The sequence below is a fragment of the Ylistrum balloti genome, unplaced genomic scaffold (assembly GCF_031769215.1).
Source record: "Ylistrum balloti isolate Yb309-2 unplaced genomic scaffold, AGI_CSIRO_Ybal_v1 Utg369636, whole genome shotgun sequence".
NCBI classification, from domain to species: Eukaryota; Metazoa; Mollusca; class Bivalvia; order Pectinida; family Pectinidae; genus Ylistrum; species Ylistrum balloti.
The window spans coordinates 808182-833365 of NW_026781899.1; the positions used below are offsets into that span (position 1 = coordinate 808182).

At 38.0% G+C, this 25184-nt stretch overlaps 1 protein-coding gene across 1 annotated transcript in view; it reads left to right on the forward strand.

Annotated features, from left to right (window-relative positions):
- The first annotated feature begins 10599 nt into the window (after positions 1-10599).
- Positions 10600-25184, forward strand: part of LOC132553531 (uncharacterized) — a 29027-nt gene continuing 14442 nt past the window's right edge. The window contains exons 1-9 of the mRNA XM_060217782.1: positions 10600-10803; positions 11209-11316; positions 12234-12332; positions 12685-12789; positions 14828-14926; positions 15315-15413; positions 16531-16635; positions 16782-20095; positions 22078-22225. Coding sequence (XP_060073765.1) covers positions 10600-10803; positions 11209-11316; positions 12234-12332; positions 12685-12789; positions 14828-14926; positions 15315-15413; positions 16531-16635; positions 16782-20095; positions 22078-22225 — 4281 coding nt within the window. The remainder of the gene's footprint in view (positions 10804-11208; positions 11317-12233; positions 12333-12684; positions 12790-14827; positions 14927-15314; positions 15414-16530; positions 16636-16781; positions 20096-22077; positions 22226-25184) is intronic.

Below are 25184 nucleotides of genomic sequence, written 5' to 3' on the forward strand. Positions count from 1 at the left end.
TGGGTATCCATGTACTAAACACTGGATACTGTATCCGGATAATTACTACTGTGGGTATCCTTGTGTAGACACTGGATACTGTATCAGGATAATTAATACTGTGGGTATCCATGTACTAAACACTGGATACTGTATCAGGATAATTACTTCTGTGGGTATCCATGTACTAAACACTGGATACTGTATCAGGATAATTAATACTGTGGGTATCCTTGTGTAGACACTGGATACTGTATCAGGATAATTAATACTGAGGGTATCCTTGTGTAGACACTGGATACTGTATCAGGAAATTTAATACTGTGGGTATCCTTGTGTAGACACTGGATACTGTATCAGGATATTTAATACTGTGGGTATCCTTGTGTAGACACTGGATACTGTATCAGGATAATTAATACTGTGGGTATCCTTGTGTAGAAACTGGATAATGTATCGGGATAATTAATACTGTGGGTATCCATGTACTAAACACTGGATACTGTATCAGGATATTTAATACTGTGGGTATCCTTGTGTAGACACTGGATACTGTATCAGGATATTTAATACTGTGGGTATGCTTGTGTAGACATTGGATACTGTATCAGGATAATTAATACTGTGGGTATCCATGTGTAGAAACTGGATAATGTATCGGGATAATTAATACTGTGGGTATCCATGTACTAAACACTGGATACTGTATCAGGATAATTAATACTGTGGGTATCCTTTAACTTGACACAGGATACTGATCTCTGGAGGCTGAAGACTCTGAATTTATAGTTCAGTTCTGTGTGCTACAATGTGTTATTGACTTGTGTAATTATATTTTATAACAAAACTTTCTCTCCACCTTTTATTTTGTATTCTTGACCAATTAATTTTCTAATTTAATAATGACTGTTGTTTTTTGTTTACATTTCTTGCTCCCAGAGACCTCAGCGAGAGAGTTGGATGGTACATGTCCCCAGTTTAAAATAGAAACATATTTTACAACCTAGAATACAACCTTTACTCTATAGACTTTCATAACTTTCTAGATCTTTACAATTAGCTGCTTTGCCATCAAATATTTTGATGTTAGGAAATATACCAGGGCACTTTCCTACAAAGCTTCTGGTGTGTACATATGTATACCCATGAAAATAATCCATTCAATATATGAAATAAATGACATTTGCAACCTCTCATTTTCTAAACTACCTTATGGTAACCCTTATGTCTGGTTTGTTTAAAGAATTTAAGCAATGATGATGGTAAAAATAAATCTGATACTCTTTTAATTATGTTAGTAATTAAAAAGAATTGACTTTGAAGCATGGCCGTTTTAGGTTTTATTTAGAAAAGTTTGTAACCTGATAAAGTTCCAGTTAACAGGTTTTTCTTTGCTAGAGATGGAATTTACAAGCGTTACTAAGCTTCTAGAGAAATTATATATTGCTTATGCTTTGTCTAATAGGAGTTTTTACCCCTGTAGCATTCCCTGGAAATGATGTAATAGATTTAACAGTTAAGACACTATATCATGTCAGGTTATGTTGTTTGTGTAATCAATCTTGCTTATATCTTAAAACTAGAATATATTTAATATGGCTTGAAGTTATAGAAAAAAATTAAACTTATCATGAAGTTCAATGAAGCGGATGCTTTTTCATATTGTCAGCACAGCTTTTTCTTAAGTACAAGACCGTCAGGCTTGAAAAAAGAATTACAGTTTTTGATGACACTTAAAGAAAGTTAGGATGAAATAAGCAGCGTATGATTATACTACCTTTATTTAAACTGTAGTAAGCTTTTGAACGTATCATACAACATTGACCAAGTTTGCTTTATCCAGAGATGTATAAATTTAATCAACATTGTGTAGTCCATAATGTATATGGAGAGTATCCATTGTGCTATACATGGGAGATGTGCCAATATATGTAGACAATAAAGACTATCGCCAGTCAAGAAAGTCATTGTAAATATTGATGAAATAAATATAAATACCAGTATGTTTTATATTGTTGTTATTATCTTTAATCCCTGAACTCCTGTCCAATACTTTGTTGTTGACGTTAATCCCTGAACTCCTTTTCAATACTTTGTTGTTGACGTTAATCCCTGAACTCCTGTCTAATACTTTGTTGTTGACGTTAATCCCTGAACTCCTTTTCAGTACTTTGTTGTTGACGTAAATCCCTGAACTCCTGTCCAATACTTTGTTGTTGACGTAAATCCCTGAACTCCTTTTCAATACTTTGTTGTTGACGTTAATCCCTGAACTCCTTTTCAATACTTTGTTGTTGACGTTAATCCCTGAACTCCTTTTCAATACTTTGTTGTTGACGTTAATCCCTGAACTCCTTTTCAATACTTTGTTGTTGACGTTAATCCCTGAACTCCTTTTCAATACTTTGTTGTTGACGTTATTACTGAACTCCTATCCAATACTTTGTTGTTGACGTAAATCCCTGAACTCCTTTTCAATACTTTGTTGTTGACGTTAATCCCTGAACTCCTTTTCAATACTTTGTTGTTGACGTTAATCCCTGAACTCCTTTTCAATACTTTGTTGTTGACGTTAATCCCTGAACTCCTTTTCAATACTTTGTTGTTGACGTTAATCCCTGAACTCCTTTTCAATACTTTGTTGTTGACGTTAATCCCTGAACTCCTTTTCAATACTTTGTTGTTGACGTTAATCAATACTTTGTTGTTGACGTTAATCCCTGAACTCCTGTCCAATACATTGTTGTTGACGTTAATCCCTGAACTCCTTTTCAATACTTTGTTGTTGACGTTAATCCCTGAACTCCTGTCTAATACTTTGTTGTTGACGTTAATCCCTGAACTCCTGTCCAATACTTTGTTGTTGACGTTATTACTGAACTCCAGTCCAATACTTTGTTGTTGACGTTAATCCCTGAACTCCTGTCCAATACTTTGTTGTTGACGTTAATCCCTGAACTCCTTTTCAATACTTTGTTGTTGACGTTAATCCCTGAACTCCTGTCCAATACTTTGTTGTTGACGTTAATCCCTGAACTCCTTTTCAATACTTTGTTGTTGACGTTAATCCCTGAACTCCTGTCCAATACTTTGTTGTTGACGTTAATGAACTCCTGTCCAATACTTTGTTGTTGACGTTAATCCCTGAACTCCTTTTCAGTACTTTGTTGTTGACGTTAATCCCTGAACTCCTGTCCAATACTTTGTTGTTGACGTTAATCCCTGAACTCCTGTCCAATACTTTGTTGTTGACGTTAATCCCTGAACTCCTGTCCAATACTTTGTTGTTGACGTTAATCCCTGAACTCCTTTTCAATACTTTGTTGTTGACGTTAATCCCTGAACTCCTGTCCAATACTTTGTTGTTGACGTTAATCCCTGAACTCCTGTCCAATACTTTGTTGTTGACGTTAATCCCTGAACTCCTTTTCAATACTTTGTTTTGTTGTTGTCCAATACGTTTAATCCCTGAACTCCTTTTCAATACTTTGTTGTTGACGTTAATCCCTGAACTCCTTTTCAATACTTTGTTGTTGACGTTAATCCCTGAACTCCTTTTCAATACTTTGTTGTTGACGTTAATCCCTGAACTCCTGTCCAATACTTTGTTGTTGACGTTAATCCCTGAACTCCTTTTCAATACTTTGTTGTTGACGTTAATCCCTGAACTCCTGTCCAATACTTTGTTGTTGACGTTAATCCCTGAACTCCTTTTCAATACTTTGTTGTTGACGTTAATCCCTGAACTCCTTTTCAATACTTTGTTGTTGACGTTAATCCCTGAACTCCTTTTCAATACTTTGTTGTTGACGTTAATCCCTGAACTCCTGTCCAATACTTTGTTGTTGACGTTAATCCCTGAACTCCTTTTCAATACTTTGTTGTTGACGTTAATCCCTGAACTCCTTTTCAATACTGTGTTGTTGACGTTAATCCCTGAACTCCTTTTCAATACTTTGTTGTTGACGTTAATCCCTGAACACCTGTCCAATACTTTGTTGTTGACGTTAATCCCTGAACTCCTTTTCAATACTTTGTTGTTGACGTTAATCCCTGAACTCCTGTCCAATACTTTGTTGTTGACGTTAATCCCTGAACTCCTTTTCAATACTGTCCAATACTTTGTTGTTGACGTTAATCCCTGAACTCCTTTTCAATACTTTGTTGTTGACGTTAATCCCTGAACTCCTTTTCAATACTTTGTTGTTGACGTTAATCCCTGAACTCCTTTTCAATACTTTGTTGTTGACGTTTATCCCTGAACTCCTGTCCAGTACTTTGTTGTTGACGTTAATCCCTGAACTCCTTTTCAATACTTTGTTGTTGACGTTAATCCCTGAACTCCTTTTCAGTACTTTGTTGTCGACGTTATTACTGAACTCCTGTCCAATACTTTGTTGTTGACGTCAATCCCTGAACTCCTTTTCAGTGCTTTGTTGTTGACGACCAATACTGGCTCCTGTCCAATACTTTGTTGTTGACGTTAATCCCTGAACTCCTTTTCAATACTTTGTTGTTGACGTTAATCCCTGAACTCCTGTCCAATACTTTGTTGTTGACGTTAATCCCTGAACTCCTTTTCAATACTTTGTTGTTGACGTTAATCCCTGAACTCCTGTCCAATACTTTGTTGTTGACGTTAATCCCTGAACTCCTTTTCAATACTTTGTTGTTGACGTTAATCCCTGAACACCTTTTCAGTACTTTGTTGTCGACGTTATTACTGAACTCCTGTCCAATACTTTGTTGTTGACGTCAATCCCTGAACTCCTTTTCAGTGCTTTGTTGTTGACGTTATTACTGAACTCCTGTCCAATACTTTGTTGTTGACGTTAATCCCTGAACTCCTTTTCAATACTTTGTTGTTGACGTTAATCCCTGAACACCTATCCAATACTTTGTTGTTGACGTTAATCCCTGAACTCCTTTTCAATACTTTGTTGTTGACGTTAATCCCTGAACTCCTGTCCAGTACTTTGTTGTTGACGTTAATCCCTGAACTCCTTTTCAATACTTTGTTGTTGACGTTAATCCCTGAACTCCTTTTCAATACTTTGTTGTTGACGTTAATCCCTGAACTCCTTTTCAATACTTTGTTGTTGACGTTAATCCCTGAACTCCTGTCTAATACTTTGTTGTTGATGTTAATCCCTGAACTCCTTTTCAGTACTTTGTTGTTGACGTAAATCCCTGAACTCCTGTCCAATACTTTGTTGTTGACGTAAATCCCTGAACTCCTTTTCAATACTTTGTTGTTGACGTTAATCCCTGAACTCCTTTTCAATACTTTGTTGTTGACGTTAATCCCTGAACTCCTTTTCAATACCCCTGAACTCCTTTTCAGTACGTTAATCCCTGAACTCCTTTTCAGTACTTTGTTGTTGACGTAAATCCCTGAACTCCTGTCCAATACTTTGTTGTTGACGTAAATCCCTGAACTCCTTTTCAATACTTTGTTGTTGACGTTAATCCCTGAACTCCTTTTCAATACTTTGTTGTTGACGTTAATCCCTGAACTCCTTTTCAATACTTTGTTGTTGACGTAAATCCCTGAACTCCTGTCCAATACTTTGTTGTTGACGTAAATCCCTGAACTCCTTTTCAATACTTTGTTGTTGACGTTAATACTCCTTTTCAATACTTTGTTGTTGACGTTAATCCCTGAACTCCTTTTCAATACTTTGTTGTTGACGTTAATCCCTGAACTCCTTTTCAATACTTTGTTGTTGACGTTAATCCCTGAACTCCTTTTCAATACTTTGTTGTTGACGTTAATCCCTGAACTCCTTTTCAGTACTTTGTTGTTGACGTTTGACGTTAATCAGTCCCCGAACTCCTGTCCAATACTTTGTTGTTGACGTCAATCCCTAACTCCTTTCCAATACTTTGTTGTTGACGTTAATCCCTGAACTCCTTTTCAGTACTTTGTTGTTGACGTTATTACTGAACTCCTGTCCAATACTTTGTTGTTGACGTTAATCCCTGAACTCCTTTTCAATACTGTGTTGTTGACGTTAATCCCTGAACTCCTGTCCAATACTTTGTTGTTGACGTTAATCCCTGAACTCCTTTTCAGTACTTTGTTGTTGACGTTATTACTGAACTCCTGTCCAATACTTTGTTGTTGACGTAAATCCCTGAACTCCTTTTCAATACTTTGTTGTTGACGTTAATCCCTGAACTCCTGTCCAATACTTTGTTGTTGACGTCAATCCCTAACTCCTTTCCAATACTTTGTTGTTGACGTTAATCCCTGAACTCCTTTTCAGTACTTTGTTGTTGACGTAAATCCCTGAACTCCTGTCCAATACATTGTTGTTGACGTTAATCCCTGAACTCCTGTCTAATACTTTGTTGTTGACGTTAATCCCTGAACTCCTTGAACTCCTGTCCAATACTTTGTTGTTGACGTAAATCCCTGAACTCCTTTTCAATACTTTGTTGTTGACGTTAATCCCTGAACTCCTTTTCAATACTTTGTTGTTGACGTTAATCCCTGAACTCCTTTTCAATACTTTGTTGTTGACGTAAATCCCTGAACTCCTGTCCAATACTTTGTTGTTGACGTAAATCCCTGAACTCCTTTTCAATACTTTGTTGTTGACGTTAATCCCTGAACTCCTTTTCAATACTTTGTTGTTGACGTTAATCCCTGAACTCCTTTTCAATACTTTGTTGTTGACGTTAATCCCTGAACTCCTTTTCAATACTTTGTTGTTGACGTTAATCCCTGAACTCCTTTTCAATACTTTGTTGTTGACGTTAATCCCTGTCCAAACTTTGTTGTTGACCAATCCCTAACTCCTTTCCAATACTTTGTTGTTGACGTTAATCCCTGAACTCCTTTTCAGTACTTTGTTGTTGACGTTAATCCCTGAACTCCTTTTCAGTACTTTGTTGTTGACGTTAATCCCTGAACTCCTGTCCAATACTTTGTTGTTGACGTTAATCCCTGAACTCCTTTTCAGTACTTTGTTGTTGACGTTATTACTGAACTCCTGTCAATACTTTGTTGTTGACGTTAATCCCTGAACTCCTTTTCAATACTTTGTTGTTGACGTTAATCCCTGAACTCCTGTCCAATACTTTGTTGTTGACGTCAATCCCTAACTCCTTTCCAATACTTTGTTGTTGACGTTAATCCCTGAACTCCTGTCCAATACATTGTTGTTGACGTAAATCCCTGAACTCCTGTCCAATACATTGTTGTTGACGTTAATCCCTGAACTCCTGTCTAATACTTTGTTATTGACGTTAATCCCTGAACTCCTTTTCAATACTTTGTTGTTGACGTTAATCCCTGAACTCCTTTTCAATACTTTGTTGTTGACGTTAATCCCTGAACTCTTGTCCAATATTTTGTTGTTGACGTTAATCCCTGAACTCCTTTTCAATACTTTGTTGTTGACGTTAATCCCTGAACACCTGTCCAATACTTTGTTGTTGACGTTAATCCCTGAACTCCTGTCTAATACTTTGTTGTTGACGTTAATCCCTGAACTCCTGTCCAATATATTGTTGTTGACGTTTATCCCTGAACTCCTGTCCAATACTTTGTTGTTGACGTTAATCCCTGAACTCCTGTCCAATACTGTGTTATTGACGTCCCTGAACACCTGTCCAATACTTTGTTGTTGACGTTAATCCCTGAACTCCTTTTCAATACTTTGTTGTTGACGTTAATCCCTGAACTCCTGTCCAGTACTTTGTTGTTGACGTTAATCCCTGAACTCCTTTTCAATACTTTGTTGTTGACGTTAATCCCTGAACTCCTTTTCAATACTTTGTTGTTGACGTTAATCCCTGAACTCCTTTTCAATACTTTGTTGTTGACGTTAATCCCTGAACTCCTTTTCAATACTTTGTTGTTGACGTTAATCCCTGAACTCCTGTCTAATACTTTGTTGTTGATGTTAATCCCTGAACTCCTTTTCAGTACTTTGTTGTTGACGTAAATCCCTGAACTCCTGTCCAATACTTTGTTGTTGACGTAAATCCCTGAACTCCTTTTCAATACTTTGTTGTTGACGTTAATCCCTGAACTCCTTTTCAATACTTTGTTGTTGACGTTAATCCCTGAACTCCTTTTCAATACTTTGTTGTTGACGTTAATCCCTGAACTCCTTTTCAATACTTTGTTGTTGATGTTAATCCCTGAACTCCTTTTCAGTACTTTGTTGTTGACGTTAATCCCTGAACTCCTTTTCAGTACTTTGTTGTTGACGTAAATCCCTGAACTCCTGTCCAATACTTTGTTGTTGACGTAAATCCCTGAACTCCTTTTCAATACTTTGTTGTTGACGTTAATCCCTGAACTCCTTTTCAATACTTTGTTGTTGACGTTAATCCCTGAACTCCTTTTCAATACTTTGTTGTTGACGTTAATCCCTGAACTCCTTTTCAATACTTTGTTGTTGACGTTAATCCCTGAACTCCTTTTCAATACTTTGTTGTTGACGTTAATCCCTGAACTCCTTTTCAGTACTTTGTTGTTGACGTTAATCCCCGAACTCCTGTCCAATACTTTGTTGTTGACGTCAATCCCTAACTCCTTTTCAATACTTTGTTGTTGACGTTAATCCCTGAACTCCTTTTCAGTACTTTGTTGTTGACGTTATTACTGAACTCCTGTCCAATACTTTGTTGTTGACGTTAATCCCTGAACTCCTTTTCAATACTTTGTTGTTGACGTCAATCCCTGAACTCCTTTCCAATACTTTGTTGTTGACGTTAATCCCTGAACTCCTTTTCAGTACTTTGTTGTTGACGTTATTACTGAACTCCTGTCCAATACTTTGTTGTTGACGGAAATCCCTGAACTCCTTTTCAATACTTTGTTGTTGACGTTAATCCCTGAACTCCTGTCCAATACTTTGTTGTTGACGTAAATCCCTAACTCCTTTCCAATACTTTGTTGTTGACGTTAATCCCTGAACTCCTTTTCAGTACTTTGTTGTTGACGTAAATCCCTGAACTCCTGTCCAATACATTGTTGTTGACGTTAATCCCTGAACTCCTGTCTAATACTTTGTTATTGACGTTAATCCCTGAACTCCTTTTCAATACTTTGTTGTGGACGTTCATCAAAGGACGAGAAAGTTTTCACATAGATTCTGTAGAGCTAATATTCAAGTATCGTTTTTGGGTGCCGAATTTGTTAAAATCTTATAAAACAAGCGAGAGATTTAATATATTTATTCCGTTAAAGGATTGGACAACTATAACTTTTTCTTGGATTAGGCATTTGGATAAAATTATTTTGAATTCCATTTCGAGACATTCAAAATCAAACTTTATGCAAGTGTTACCTACCTTATCTGCAAAAATGACATGGCTCTCCAGACGGACGGAGCAAGTTACCTTTCAATTCTGTTACAACTTCAGGGCCCATATACACAATAATTAACTTAAGGTGTCGGACAAAAAAACAGATGAGTTGAAGGACAATGTCCGGGGTTCGATTCCCAGAACAGACATGAAAAGGTCAGGGGTCACCTGCCCGACTTCGTGGGTTTCCCCCGGGTACTCCGGTTTCCTCCCACAGTGAAATCCCTCGCTTGCTTACATCCGGGCTAACAGGAGTGATTAGTTAAAATTGAAATAACTTGTTTCGCTGTTGTTGTAAGATAAATAAAGTTTATATTTTGTACAGAATGGAAATGTACGTGTTCACGATATCGAAATGATCAGGTAAGTGCTTACACATGGAATCCAGGCTTACTTTACAAAAAGAAACAGACTCTTTTCTGACGGAATCAACAAGACGAGATTCAAGACATACAATATAAGATGAATGTTTAGCTCTATGATTCATCAAATATTTTATTTTCAGAACTGTCCCCATTGTCTGCTGATATCACTCTCCAGGGAGACCCGCCCGAGGGTGTTAAAACGAAGCCAAGTTTTTAAATTTACGACCCCGTTTTTAACTGTTAGTTTTAGATGAACGGCGACAAGGACAAGGACGTGTTACATATTATGTCCTGTAACAGATAAACTTTATCTTTTTTAGAACAATTGCAGAACAAGCTTTCAGCTTATTTTAATCACTCTTGGTGGCCCGGATGGAAGCGCACGGGGGTCTTAATGCGAGAGGAAACCGAAGTACACAGGGAAAACCCACGTGGCCGGGCAAGTGACCCCCTTGCCTTTTCACTTCTGATCCGGGAATCGAACCGCGGACGGCGAGGTGAATGCGTCACCCGACCACCCTTAGCTGTTGTGAAAGTGTAATTTCTGTAATACTGTCCAAAAGTAGGTTTCAAATAACACTCACCAAGAACACATTTACATCTACATACTAAAGCGAATGTATCTTGTATGTTGATCCGAAGGTTTCAGATTTGAATTCCAGTCGAAATTGTACCCGTGTTTGTACTTTTCCACATCGTCCTTTTCGAAAATTTACTTTTATAGCTGAGTTCTAGTCTTTCAGGTCATTCAGACAGATAACCCGTCTCGTTGAATGAATTCATGTCGCACAACGTCATTTCGCGGAAAATGAATGGTATTGTGACGTCATAGGTGAAATGACGTCATCAATATACGAAGACGTTTCATAACATTCACATTTTTTGCACAAGTATAGAACTTCTCAAAGTTCAATATTTTGGTGTGAAAATGGCGACTCGGTTTGGTAAAAAGACCAAGAAATGCAAACAATGCAAAGGAGATATTTGCATTCATGAAACTTCGAAACAAAAGGAATCTCTGCCATTCGGACCCAGCATAGCAGAGCAATGCATGGACATTTTGGACAAACTACTGAAGGACAAAGAAGGAACCCCGGAAGATATTCTGAAACTGGCAACACAAGATCAGCTGGTACGTCAGTTATAAAAGTTGATAAGTTTGGAAACTCTGAATTCTTATAACGATGGCCCGAAGATGTTCTCTGAAGAGATTGAGGGGGGAATGTTTCATTTGAAAAAAAAAATGCTGATCGTCGACCTGTCTTCGCTAAGGCTTACAAATTATTAAAAAGCCACGTTTTGTTGGTAAAGTCATGACATTTCGAACGCAGATTTTTCAACAAAGTGAATATTTCGTTTCGAATGGTTCCGGGTTCGAATCTTAGCGGATGCATTGAAATAAATAATGACCATTGTCACATACAAATTAACAAACATTGTCCAATGTCATGGCGAGATTAGGTGGATGATCAGTATGTTTAAATAAGTTATCTATAGATCTAGACAGAATCGACTAAGTAATGTTAATTGTGTTCAGTTTCAGATCGGGATGGATCCTCTTTGTCTCGTGGCTGCAATGGGCAACGTCGACGTGATGCGTCGATTTCTGGACGCAGGTTCAAATGTGAATGTGAGGTCATCAGCGGTAAGTGATACACTTTGCCATGCTAAGTCTAATGGCACAGTCACTGTCGTGGATCCATTTACCTCTGGCGATTGCACGTAAAACGCACATCATTTCAGCTGTACATTAATTATGGTAGTTTTTCGTCATCATCATAACTACATTGTATTCCGCAGCATTCTGACTGTATCAACTCGGAATTTTGTTTTATCTTTGCCTGAATAGACCGCAAATGCGAAAAACCAGACAAACAATAAAATCGTAAATTCTCAGAACACTTTGGCGACATCAGAACATACCAAGCGATGAATATGTTTCCCATGATTGAACTTGGACAAAATTTGGTTCCAACATTGGGTAAAATCTTCCAATAACTATCTGCAAAAGGAATGGTTCGGTATAACTCGCACATATTGTTAGATAAAGTCTCTGTCGCCCAGCTGACAGAGCACGCTTCCTTGGCTCAGTTGGTAGAAATATGGATTATCACACCGGAGATCTGGGTTCGATTCTTGTCGGGACGCTCGTGTTTTTCCTCTTCTTTTATATCACGTGTAAAAGGAATGGGTTGGTGTGACTTGTATACAGTGATAAATATGGTCTCTGTCACTCTGTCTGACGGTGCATGCTGCTTTGGCTCAGTTGGTAGAGCCGGTCGATTATCACACCAGAGACCCGGGTTCGATTCCTCGACCAGAATGTGTATTTCCCTTGTTCTTTCACACACGCACATTCTGTAAGCTGAGTAATAGAGACTGTAATAGCACTATGTAAATGTAAAAACCAAAACCGATATGCTACATATACATTGATGTGGTCACGAAAACCCAAAAGATGGCTTCTGAAAAAATACTTTAAACAATTGGATATAGAACAAAAACATTGGGTATTTTTAATTTTTAAAATATTCGGACGAAAATTCCGTGTGTCTTTCGTAGGATGCCAGTACCCCACTGATGTTGGCTGCTCAAAATCGACACACAGAGATGGCCGAGCTCCTTCTCAAACACGGTGCTGACGTCACGGCGGTCAACATGGTAAGGCATTTAACCGCATGGCTACATGTATCTTGGTCACTTAAATATGACACTGTTTGGATGAACTGTCAGGAAGTGCTCTTAAACAATTTTTGAATGTTTTGTTTTAATTTCTCCGCTGGTCTTGTATACTGCAGTACATGTGATATCAATCAGATTGACGCAGAGTTTTACATGGCGGGTGTCGCCGATGAATTACTAGAAACTTAATCCTTCCCAGAACACTTTTGTTCTCTTTATAGATCTCCGTTTGAAAAAAAAGCCTTTCTGTTTTCCCGTCATTGTTATCGATTTTTTAATGTAGATTTTGTTGGCATGTCTACATCTTCTGTTTTTTTTAACCTGGCTTCAGGAAAAGAACAATTCCTTTTGCATAGCTGTGAGGACTGGAGACGCCAAGCTTGTGAACGCTCTTTGGCCTTACCGCGGGAGCCTGGACATCAATCACGCCAACTCAGTGAGTACTGGACACGAGAAAACTGTTGAAGTTTCAATAGTCTAATTTCAATCAATGTTGCAGGATAAATAGAATACATTGGCAGTGTCTCGATACTTTTTTGTCTTTCTTCGTCCTCGCCAAAATACAGCTTATATTTTAAGACACTGACCATGACCATGCGATGACGTCAATTGGGAAGGGACACGTCACATTTCTACGGGCGCGTACCTGTATTGCTTGGCTGAGTGTGCAATACAAAAACGGCCATCCTCGTTGTATTGGTCTGGAAGACCTATATTATACAGGTAGAAATGAGAGAATATGGATGACTAGCCGATTTTTCTTTTCGGACGAAAACGAAAAGAAGTTTAAATGGATTTCACACAATTCCCGTGAACATTTCTGGGGGTATATTGAAATCACCCTGTCTAACCGTCCGTCCGTCCGTTCGACCGTGCGTCTGTACGGAATATTGTGTCGATTTCTCAAACTACATCCTTATGATATAAAGTTGTCTTTCGCTTTTCGTAATATTTCGACAACATTTGGCAGAGTTATGCCCCTTGTAGATATTCTGTATGGAATATTGCGTCAAGTAGATCTGACCAAGTACTGAAGCAATATTTCGCTAACTTGGCATATTACATCCCTATAATATATGGTTGTGCCCTTTCGCTTTTCATAAAATTTCATCAACATTTGTTAGAGTAATGCCCCTTTTTGTAGATATTCTTTTTAGAATATTGTGTCAAGTGCATCTTATAAAGTACTGAAGCAATATTTCTCGAACTTGGCATATTACATCCCTATGATACTTGTATAGAGCTGTGCTCTCTCACTTTTCATTCATACATGAACAAATGCTACAGGTAATTATAGCCTATCATTGGACATACATGTATTAGGTGTTCCAACACCGTTACTATGCTAACACTTTGGAGTCATCTGATTGGTCTAATTAAGTTGAAAACTGGTATAAAATAAAAAGGTTAAGAAAGGTGATACCATTCTCGAAAAAAATCCATTTGTTTGCAATAGTGATCAAACGAAGACCTCTTGGAGGAATCTTGTTGGGACAACCCCTCCAAAACTATTGCTGATTGGGGAGTAGGGGAATTAGACAACCATCCTGGCGACAGTTCTAGTTTGAACAAAGCTTTATTCTATGTTTGGATTGTTTGTTTGTTTGTTTTTTTTAAATGATTTTTTTTGGTATCTTTATAATTTTCCCGTTAAAATGTGATTAAACGAAAATTCAGTGGTGTCCCGTTTAATCTCACTGTTCACTTCTTTCACAAAATGTATCTGTTACTTTTCCTTTGTGTTTCGCAATCATGAAAAATATTGATATTCTGTCATACTCGTGAGATGTTTATGATAATCTACGGGAAACTTTTAAATCTCTACTGTGTGTATCACCTTCAACATTATTTAATCTCCAAAAAGGAGTAACAGTTTACTTTATCAACAATCCTCGATACTCCAGCGGTTACAATCGCTTTCGTTCTCTGCACCCCTGGGACATGTCATGGTAAAATTGGAGGTTCTATGTGCGAAACCTTGTGGAAAAGACGGGAAAAAACTAGTTTGATCCTCTGAAACGAATGTCGAGGTTGCATAATGGTATATTGTGATGGCTTTTGAGTTGGATGTCACTCCTTTCTAATCTTCAAAAGAAGCGTATCAGCCAGAGACTGGTCAGTTTTTTTCTCTCCTGGAATCCATCAAATAGCTCCGATTGTGCCTTAAATTTTGCCATGACACGATCCAGGGATGCAGAGAGCAAAAGAGATCGTAACCCCTGGAGTATCAATGATACTTTATTTAATAACACCTTATTTAAACACCTCTCAGAAAAAAACAAGAGGCAAATGCGAATACTAAAAGTGAATTATGCCTTAATTTTCGGCAATTTATGACATATTTGTAAAAACATGCATCCATGTACACTGTTGAGTAACCGACATGTTTGTTCAATGACACGGGTATACATTACGAGTGTAAGTTGAAGGATCAAGAGCTTGTCTATGAACTAAAGTTGCATTTTCTCTTTCAGGAGGGTCAAACTGCCCTTCACTTTGCTGCCGAAAAGTTGTGGGAAGCTTGTGTCGGCTTCCTACTGACTAACGGAGCACAGATCAATAGACAGAACAATGTGAGTATCGTGATACCGTCTCAATGTTAACATAAATAGACAGAACAACGTGAGTGCGTGATACCGTCTCAATGTTAACATAAATAGACAGAACAACGTGAGTGCGTGATACCGTCTCAATGTTAACATAAATAGACAGAACAACGTAACTGTCTTGATTCCCTCTCAATGTTAACATCAATAGACAGAACAACGTGACTGTCGCGATACCGTCTCAATCATAGACAAAACTTACTAACTCACCAAATCATTAATCTAAAGAGACATTTGTTGATTTCGGTATATTTTTATAAACAAAAGAGTTTAATGAGTAAGTCTATATGGCGCTTTAGAACTTTTTCATATCGACGGTACATCTGTAGTATCTTTATGTTTATGTTCCTTTTAGGAAGGGTTGACACCACTGATGATCGCCGCAATGAAAGGCGATGCCAAAACTGTAGAAAAATTCCTGTCATTAGGTGCCGACTACCTCTTAGAAGATTATGTGAGTATCTTTTTGCACGACATTTTAACCAACAACGTCTCGTGGACGCGGCCATTGATACTGATTGCGTCACCAAGTACATCATAGGAAGGTCTGGGACTAATTTATGTTTTCAAATGCATCATATGAAAAGTTAAGTAAACTTGATTTTTTTTAGAACAGTTGCGAAATAAGTTTTGCCTACTTATATAAATCATTCTTGTTGGCCTGGATGGAAGAGTGTGAGGAGTTTGACGGTTGGAGGAAACCGGCGTACCCGGGGAAAATTCATGTGGCCGGGAAGGAGATCCCATACCTTTTCACGTCCGTTCCGGAGAATCGAACCCCGGACGTCTCAGTGAAAGGCGAGCGCGTTACCACCACCATAGATGATGTACATGTATTGACTAGTTTCTGTCACTAAATACTGTCATTGAAGACATATAAATGCTATTATTTAAACCACCGCTTCATCATTTAGGAATGAATAAAGCGATAATTTGGTGACACATTGTAGGTTAAACCATCTTATTTATCCGAGAACACGAAATACACGAGCGTTGTACTGGTGTAAACTTCATGTAGTTTTATGATCGACAACAATAATTTTGAACATAATTGATATCTTAAGATTCGGATTTGCAAAACAAGTGTCAAATGTCTCTAAATTTGTGGATCCATAAACCAGATGTTTCAAGTTGGGGATCCACAAAACAGATGTCAACTTCGTCTTAAGTTGTGGATTCACAGAACAAAAGTCAGCTGTGTCTCAAGTTGTAGATCCACAAAACATATGTCAGCTGTGTCTGAAGTTGTGGATCCACAAAACAGATATCAGCCGCAGTTCACTCTCTGCATACACCGACTCCAGTAGTTTGGATGATACTAGGTGGCCAGTAAGTAAAGGGGAATAAAATTGTTGCTTGTAAGTCAATCCATTTTATACGAACAGTTGTCTTTGCAAAATTTAGACACAGTTTCACTACAAATACTACATTTTTTTCAATAGAGGTTTAATGTCATAAAAAATTCATCCAGTGAAATCGCTTGTTTCTTGCAGGATTAAATTATTGAAGCAAATGACGTTTCATTTTAATCACATGATATGTGTGACCAATCACACACTGTTTCTTTACAGGCTGGAATGACGGCAGTTTGCTGGGCTTTCGACTCCCAGAAATTTGATTCGTTCAATTTGATACTCAGCAAGATGTCACCCAAGGATAAAGAACAGTTTATCAAGGTATTTAATACAAAGTGTACACATGGAGCAAACATGAGATTTGCGTGATTTAGGATTCAGAATTTGCCTTAAAAGTCGAGCGTTAATGAGTATATAATCCGTGATTACTTACTTGTTTTAATGATATATTTATGTCTTCTTTCTAGAGTCGCACAGAAAGGATGAAAACTCCTTCTTGTGAACACGACATTGAGAACGAAATGGCTTTTTACGAGGACATACTAATTCCGATGTTCAAACGCCTTGCCACTATGAAGGAGTTCCGCGACGCCATTTTAAAACAAAAGTTCATTCCAAGTGCAGTGGCCGTGTTTACCAAGCTAATGAAACAACCTGTATGTATAACCGGTATTTGCTTTGTCGTCTCGCTCTCTATGACTAAACATGCTGTCGTTGTTGACGAGGCCGTTGTAATACAGTTCATCCGCTGTCGTGGACCGGAATTCCTCATCAAGGCGCTAAAGTGCTACGCTGATACTCCAAGAACCGAACCCGAAACACTGGTAGCGTGTTTCTTCCCGCTAGCCTGCATGGGTCAAACATCAGATGGAAAGGAATGGCTGGAGAAGAACAGCACTAAGGTTATACAACATACAGATGTCAAACCACATTATAACAATTCAAAGAGTGCTGCAGAGAGTTTTGGTGACAAAGGAGTCGCAATTTGGACCAATTTCTGGGAGTATTTTGAAAAGATGACCCAGTACCAAATGGATAGAAAAATGGCGGAGCTTCTCGAGGAAGAGGAACACGAGAAAATGATGAAAACAAAGAAAAGAGAAAAGAAAATACAAAAGAGGCAGACCAAACGGCAGCAACGGAAAGGAGTACAGACTGCCGTTACAAAGCCAAGTGAAGAGAGTACGCCGACCACAAACTGCCACTCTGAAGGAAAAACAACAGTAGGTAGTACGGATGCGGGTAACGACATAGAAGTGTCTACCAAACCACAGGTTGCATGCAAAGACATAAGAAACATGAAAGACAACCGGACGAAAGATGACGTCGTCATTATTTCCAAGAAACCCGATGTTCCAGTAAAGCAGACGAATCATGACGTCATTACGATCTCCAAGAAACCCCCCATGCCATCAAAAAATATACCGGATGACGTTATCATCATTTCTAAGCGACCACCTGTTCAATTCAAGAGCGAGAAGGAAACAAATAAGAGGGAATTAGGAGATATAACTTTTGGAAATTTACCAAATAGTGAAAACAAAGATGGCGGGTCGTTTCCTTCGGAAATGGAGACGATGGCCCCAGCAGGTGCAGCGGAACAGTGTCTGTATAATTTCTATGATGCATGCAACGAAAATCAGTGGGTAACCGTGCAAGGAAAGAAGGAACGAGCAAAGACAAACAAAAGCATTGAAGGTGCTCTCGAGTCTATGTCTGGTCTCGATCAAAAATTGGAGTCGGAAACAAACCACCACATTGACGAAATGAAAAAGGATGACATAAAGAAGCGTCCAAACCAGCGTCAAAGACGTGGAAATAAAGCAAACAATGTTCCTAGATGGGCCGACATGGTTAAAGGCAACGGAATCACTGAGACGGAACAAGAACAAGCTAGGCAAGTGCAAAAGACGTATGCCGACAAAGTTGTAGGGAAGGCGTACGAGGAGAACTTTCCTGCTCTAGGTGGAGTTTCACACGTCAGAGAAGAACAGTGTAATTGCGAACAACAATTGCCACCAGAGCAACCGGACCCCCAGCAACGTGTGTGCAATTTTATTGCTGCTGTCGAAAGTACTACAACAGACAGTGAAGATGTTCGCTCAGATCTCACGTCAACTGAAAGTGTCGCGGATGGAGACTGTGGCAGGACAACACCATCTTCCGGATACTTCGACAACAAGGCTGCAGCGGATTGTTGTTCATCAATTCACAGTGGCGAAATCTATATTTCACCGGCAAAAGAGGATCGCTCGGATTGTGGATGGGAAGCCTGCGCACAACAGAAAGATGTGACTGATACAGAGATCGCATGCGAACGAACTACTAAACTGTTTGACATTGCAGCTAGCGTCTTGTTTGAAAAGAAAGGACCAGATGCTAAAGAACCACATCCAAACAATTCGAAGGAGAGAGACTTCCTTGGTTTACCTAAAAGAAGCGAAGAGCATAATTTCGAGTTTCTATCGTCCGCCAAAACATTGACACCAAATGAATGGGTTTTTGAGGAAGTAACGCAGAGTCATGAACAACCAAATGTAGCCGAACAGAATGCTGAAAATTTTGAGAAAGGAAAAGGAGATGCTAGAGAAGAATACTTTCCGGAGCTGGAGAAACGAGGGTTTTCCGATGCCGTGCAGGACTGGCTGAAGAATTCGTGTACACCATTCAATTCAGAGGCCAAGACAAACAAAGTCCTTTCAAATAATCCGCAGAAAACTCCAACCATGATGTTGAAGCAGATTCAGGAGCTCCAGCAGATACAACATACAAAGATGCCAGAAGGTAGGCGAGAGCAGGTGACGGTGAATCAACTTCCATTGAAACCACAAGAAACTAAGCACATCATTGCAGACAGTAAGCACAACATTGCAGTTATACAACCGATAGGTCACGGGTCCAATAGGAAACGGACTACAGAAGTCTCCAACAGTCACGTTAAGGAAACAGATAAAACTGATCAACGCAATCTTTCGTTTGGAGATTATCTACTGAGAAATGTGTCAACAATTCCTACAGAACACGACTCCACGTGGCTTCCTCCTTCAGACTTGGCAGATGATAGTTCAGAGAAACAAGATAACTACAGCATCAACGCTAGTGATCAGAACAATGATCTACCGTTTTTCCCTGGTTTCCATGACGACACTAAACCGTCATCTCCAGGTTTATCTTCGCAGTTGAACATGGAATTGCTCCTCCAATTGCAGCTCCTCAACTATTACCAAGTCCATGGCAAGGAGCAGGGAATTAAAGGTTCTGTTTATGGCCACGACTTTTCCTATTATTGTTCTGCAATGGGTATTTCCGAAGAGAAGATTAAATCAATGGACAGTTTGATGCCAGCAAGTGTTGCCAACGCATGTGTTACACAACAGGTACAACCGGATACCCTCCCTACTATACCAGTAAATGGCCAAGTACTGTCACGGAAGAACGCCGATATCGACCATGATCCTGCGATAATACTAACACTGGGTGAGAGAACACGCAACAAACAAACCAACATACCTCAACAAGCCATGGACATAATAGAGGATACAAGCTTAACAAGAACGAACATATCCGGTGAGAATACTAATATTGAACATCAGAGGACTGTATTCCATGAAGAAAGAGAAAAGCGATTCGCCAAAATTGACACCATCAAATGGACACAGAAGAGTAAACGATGGAAAGATCAGATATCTGAGATATCGAAAATGCCTTCGATCTTTCTGAGACAGATTGGAGATATTATCATTCCTAGGGAACACATGGAGCGGTATACCATTCCTTACTCGTAAGTACATCGATGGTTTTCAATATGCCAAAGTTTTGCTGGCTTGATAAAGACTTATGTGTTAGAGAGAAATTTATCTGGTTCCATATTCGAGAAAAAAGGTAAGAAGACTTGAACAAAGGCCACATAATTTAGTAGCAGATACTTCAGTTGAGGAAAAATCTGTAAAACTTCATTATACAGTCGTCCTTTTACGATGGTAGTTTCTTTAAGATAACAAACAATACGTAACTAGAACATCACAATACTAAGTGAGCAATATCTAACACTTAAACCTAGCAATGAACTAAAATGTATGACATAGCTGTCCTTCTGGCACACTTTGATAAAAAACCAATTCGAAACTGAGATGAAATGATCAAGATCACATAAAACTATTTTTTCTCTCTTTCAAAAACCTTAAGTTTGAAAGAACTTGCGTTAATCCATTGTCAGTTATGCACTAGAAAGACAAATGTAGATGACGTCATTTTGCACCAAATATGAGACATAGAACGATGGAAGTATTTAATACATGCAATAAAAGTTATAAACGAGATAACTTAGAAATTGACTTAATTTGGTTGGGCTTTCGGCATGACTTCAGATGTCTGGTCTCACAAACAAATAGCACGTCAAACGTACGACTGATTAAATGTATGTGTTGTATATTTCTACAGAAATATGATTAGATTCCGATATCTATTTAGATTGCACGACATGGCGAGATATTACTGCGTAGTTCTTAATAATCCTGACCCATTTCAGTATATTACCAGCAGTGCGACCGAAGTAATTAAATTGTACAATATCAGGCGATTGTGCATGGGGGCGACTTCGTGCATAAAGACTACAATAAGTTTAGTCTACATGGCGCCAAAAATCATATTTGTTTCTGTCACAGTTCTCGGGCGCGTTCCCGTGATTGCTATGGATACCTATTTCTGCCTTCCCCTAGAGACAAGACATCTCCCACGCGCAAAGCTGACGTAATCGCTTTAGCGGCGTAAACATGATGCAGTGGTATTTTGGTATATATCCACACACATTTCATAGGCTGCGCAATATCTAAAGTTCACAACAAAACTGTCCACTATATTGTGGATGAAAGCTTGTGGAACTTTAAATACAGTGTCACGCTCCTGGTCACTTAAGGTTGATTAAATATCCCAGTTCCATTAGAATGAGAAAGGTGAATCTCAACACGTGGTTGATAATAATATTAAGTTTTCAAACACGAGGCTTGCCATTATTCTTGTTCAAATGCAAGACGAATACATGGATGGCGTATGAATAGTGACGAGTCCGAGTCTCAGACGCTTCACGCATTGGGATTTAATCTTACACAAAATAAAATTCTAGAGTACATACCAATCAAACGTCAAACAAAATTACACTCCTGATAGTTTAAATATTTTTAATAAGTTGTGGATTAAGATGATAATATTAAAATTTTCTGTTTTGAGGATAACACAAGATTTCTGTAGCAGATGAACTAGTGTGTGTATGACCTCAAAAAAGTAGTTCCTCTTCCGTGTGACGTCAGTGACGTCACATAAATTGTTTTCGGACGTGCAAAATAGCATGTGTATCTATTTCAACCCTGGGGTGAGACAAGGGGTGTGTGAAATATTCCATTTATACGCTGCTGTATCAATTGTCCATTATATTAGTCATCTCCTGATTTCAATTAACATATTCGTTATCTGTATCTGTATATTATGCTTGGTGATGTAATTCTGACACACCTTCAACGCAATTTAACTTAATATGTCATCTTTAATTCATGAGAGTGACTAGTATGTATGGGCTATTTTCATTTTAATGTCTGGTGTTACGATGATACGTGAAAGAGGAATTTGTACATATTTGAAACTAATGTACGCATACTTATATCGTTTATATAGGCATGTCATGCGTGTCTTGCAAAAGACGTACACACGTGTCATATGTGGATATATGTGTGTCCCTTATTAGAGCAAAGTCTCGTGCATTATTTACAGAGACGGACGGGCGGTACTTGGACTCCTGGTGGACGGCACGGAGGTGGCAGTGCACGTCATTGAGTTGTCTTGTCGACCAATCACAGAGGCCGTTCTAGAGAAACTGACGTCACACGATATCTCTCATTATTTTCTTGTGAAATATCGGGTACGTACATAATCGGGTAAGATCTGTAGGTAAGCGAGCCAGCCAACAGAAAAGAAGAGAAATATAGGTATTTTCTCCTATAAGGTTGAACATGTTACCGGAGTAGTTAATATTTTTATACACAAAATATGTCGAAAAAAAGAAAGATGAACAAGTTCAACAACCTGATAGTTGTATGAAAATCAGGTTTAACTGGATATTGGCCATTATTTCATTTAAATTCACTTCAATCTTCTCAGTTTTTTTCATTTTTAAATACTTGGTTATCTATGGTTGTCATTATATGCTAAATTCTTAAATCTTTTGTGGGATAATATTTTTTTTATTTTTAGGAGAGAGTATGTTTGTTTCTTTGCATATACTGGAAATTAGATAATTTTGGTTTTAACACGAGACGAAGTCTAGTTCTTAGTCTAGTCAAAGCACAATTTGCGTCTAAAAGTGATGTTATTATCACAATATCAACAAAATTCAACAAATACTAAGAATGCGTAATTTTGTTCGAATTTGTCCTTCACACATTTCTTAGCCAATGAAAACGCTCCTTTCAGTTATTGAGGATGTAAACGCTATGCCCACTTTCCTGTCATTGAGATTGAGATCAGGATTCAGGTCGAGGAATTTGAAAAGGCTTAAAATGTTTCTCTGTGTGGATTATCTGTCGAATAAAATGTGTAATCGAAATGTAAAGTGGAGAGAACGATTATGACAATCTTTGTTACAAATTTCGATTAACTTTTTTCACCGGTTCAAGTGAGTTTGTCGGTAATGTCAGAAAGTCGATCTAGACGATAACCGTTACTTTAGGTCTCAATCCAGGGATCAAATTCACTTATATAATCAAAACTAAATAAAACCCTGACACGTGGTATTGTCTCATATCTTTACTGGATGATTCAATACACAATGATACATATATCAAAATCTCAATTCTAAAGAAAACGTATTGACAACATCTGATGATTCTACTTTCACTTGTCGATACTTCCCCACGATGTCTTTTTTTTCACGTTTCTCTTCGGTGAACAAACACCTTTGCCTTTCACAGATAGCCATGACGAATTTCCGATATGTAAACAGGGAATCAATATAAACAACAATTAAACAGCTAATACACACAGAGAAACATATTAAGCCTTTTCATATTGTCATGACGTACATTCTGACCCGTTTACGTCATCAATGATTGAGTTTTGACAGGCTAAGAACATGTGAGGACATTGTGTAACAAGACAGAGCAGATCGCAGTTTTTACTGAATTTTGTTAATATTGTGGTACTAACATCACTTTTCAATTCGAATTATTTTAAAAATTTAAAAATCATGCATGTACTGGGAATTAAATATTAATTTTTGTCGTTTTAACACGACAATAATTCATGATCCAGTGTTTTTAGAATAAAAACATACTTGCCCAGAAATATATCTCTTCATATGACGTTTTGAAGGGTTGTAGAGCGGTATGTTGACTGTACTTTGTGTCAGGGTAGTTGGCATTTTGGTTAAGTTAATAGCGTCAGTAATTTCAACGTTTTCAATTACTGAGGTATTTCATATCGAGTATAAATTTGAAAGTCTTCAACATATGTCAACAAAATGTTACAAGAATTACAACAACAACTCACAGATTGGAAATTCGTGAATCCTGACTCAAACATCACCTTCCTTATTATTTTCTTTTTATATCTCGTTCATAAATATTTATTGTTCTAGTTCTGTTCCATCTTTATCGCATGATGGTACTTATTTCTTATTCGGCGTGGTTATTCCAACAATGTTCTGTCCTGTGTGATATTTGTTATACAAATTACAACATTTCTTCTAAAGGTTTAGATAAGTGTAAGCGCGAGATCTGTTTTGCCGTTTTCGGCTCTTTGTCTCATATGTACCACGTTGTAGCTCCGTTGAAGGGGTGTATTGATTTCGCCTCGTTTGTGCCGTTAAGAGATTTGTCAATATTGTTACCTTTTAATTGTGCTTATATTGAATCGCAACTACAGCCTCATTAGTGCGTTATCGTTAAATACGTTCTACGTTGTGCAGTATCATTCTGTATAACGCTGTATAAAAACATCAATATTTCATTGGAACACATTAAGACCTTGCACTGTTTCTTGGAATAAATGCTTGTTTTTACGCCAGCATAACTAATTACATCTAGGCTGTAGCAGTAGATTTCTTTAAGAGGTTATTAGGGGGGAGGGGAGGGGGGACCCTAAAGAAAGATAAAAAAAGAATTAGAATACCAACATGTCAACATAATTATAATCCAAGATAAAATTCCATAAAACGACGGCAAAATATGAAAATAAAAAAGATTTACACCGAGATCCTGAAAAAGGACGAGGAGAATAAGACCATGGCCCGTATTCATGAAACCGTTCTTATGCTCAAGCATGAATTTTGTGCTCAACCCTGATGTAATAAATAAGGCTGATTATGCTAAAGATTTTAAAACAATTTTGAAAGGACTTCAAGTCAAAGTTATATTCAATGTTTATATTTGACATTTGTATTATTTTATATGATTTAGGAGAATTATAAAAAAAGTTTGCATGAGCACAAAATCTATGATTGAGCATGAGACTGGTTTCATGAATACGGGTCCAGATGTTCCGAAAGAGTAAGCGTCTCCTGCTTCAATCGATAAACCAATATACAAATTGAGACTACTGCAGTATCATGCTTACCTATAAACATTTCTTTAACAATATCTTCTCAACGCCGTTTGTATTCACGAAGCCTTCTTTGATGGTTAATGTTTCACCGGAATCCAATAGAAGGCTGCCATCCTTCACCTATTTGAACGTATTTTCCATGCAGCTACAATCTTAATAACTGGAAGAGATAAGTAATGCTTGTTTAGAACATGGTCAAAAAAGTGATCTGTTTAAATTTTACTGTCATGACTCTATGAGGTCGAGAAAATTTGCGATTTTTTTTGTTATTACCAAAATGA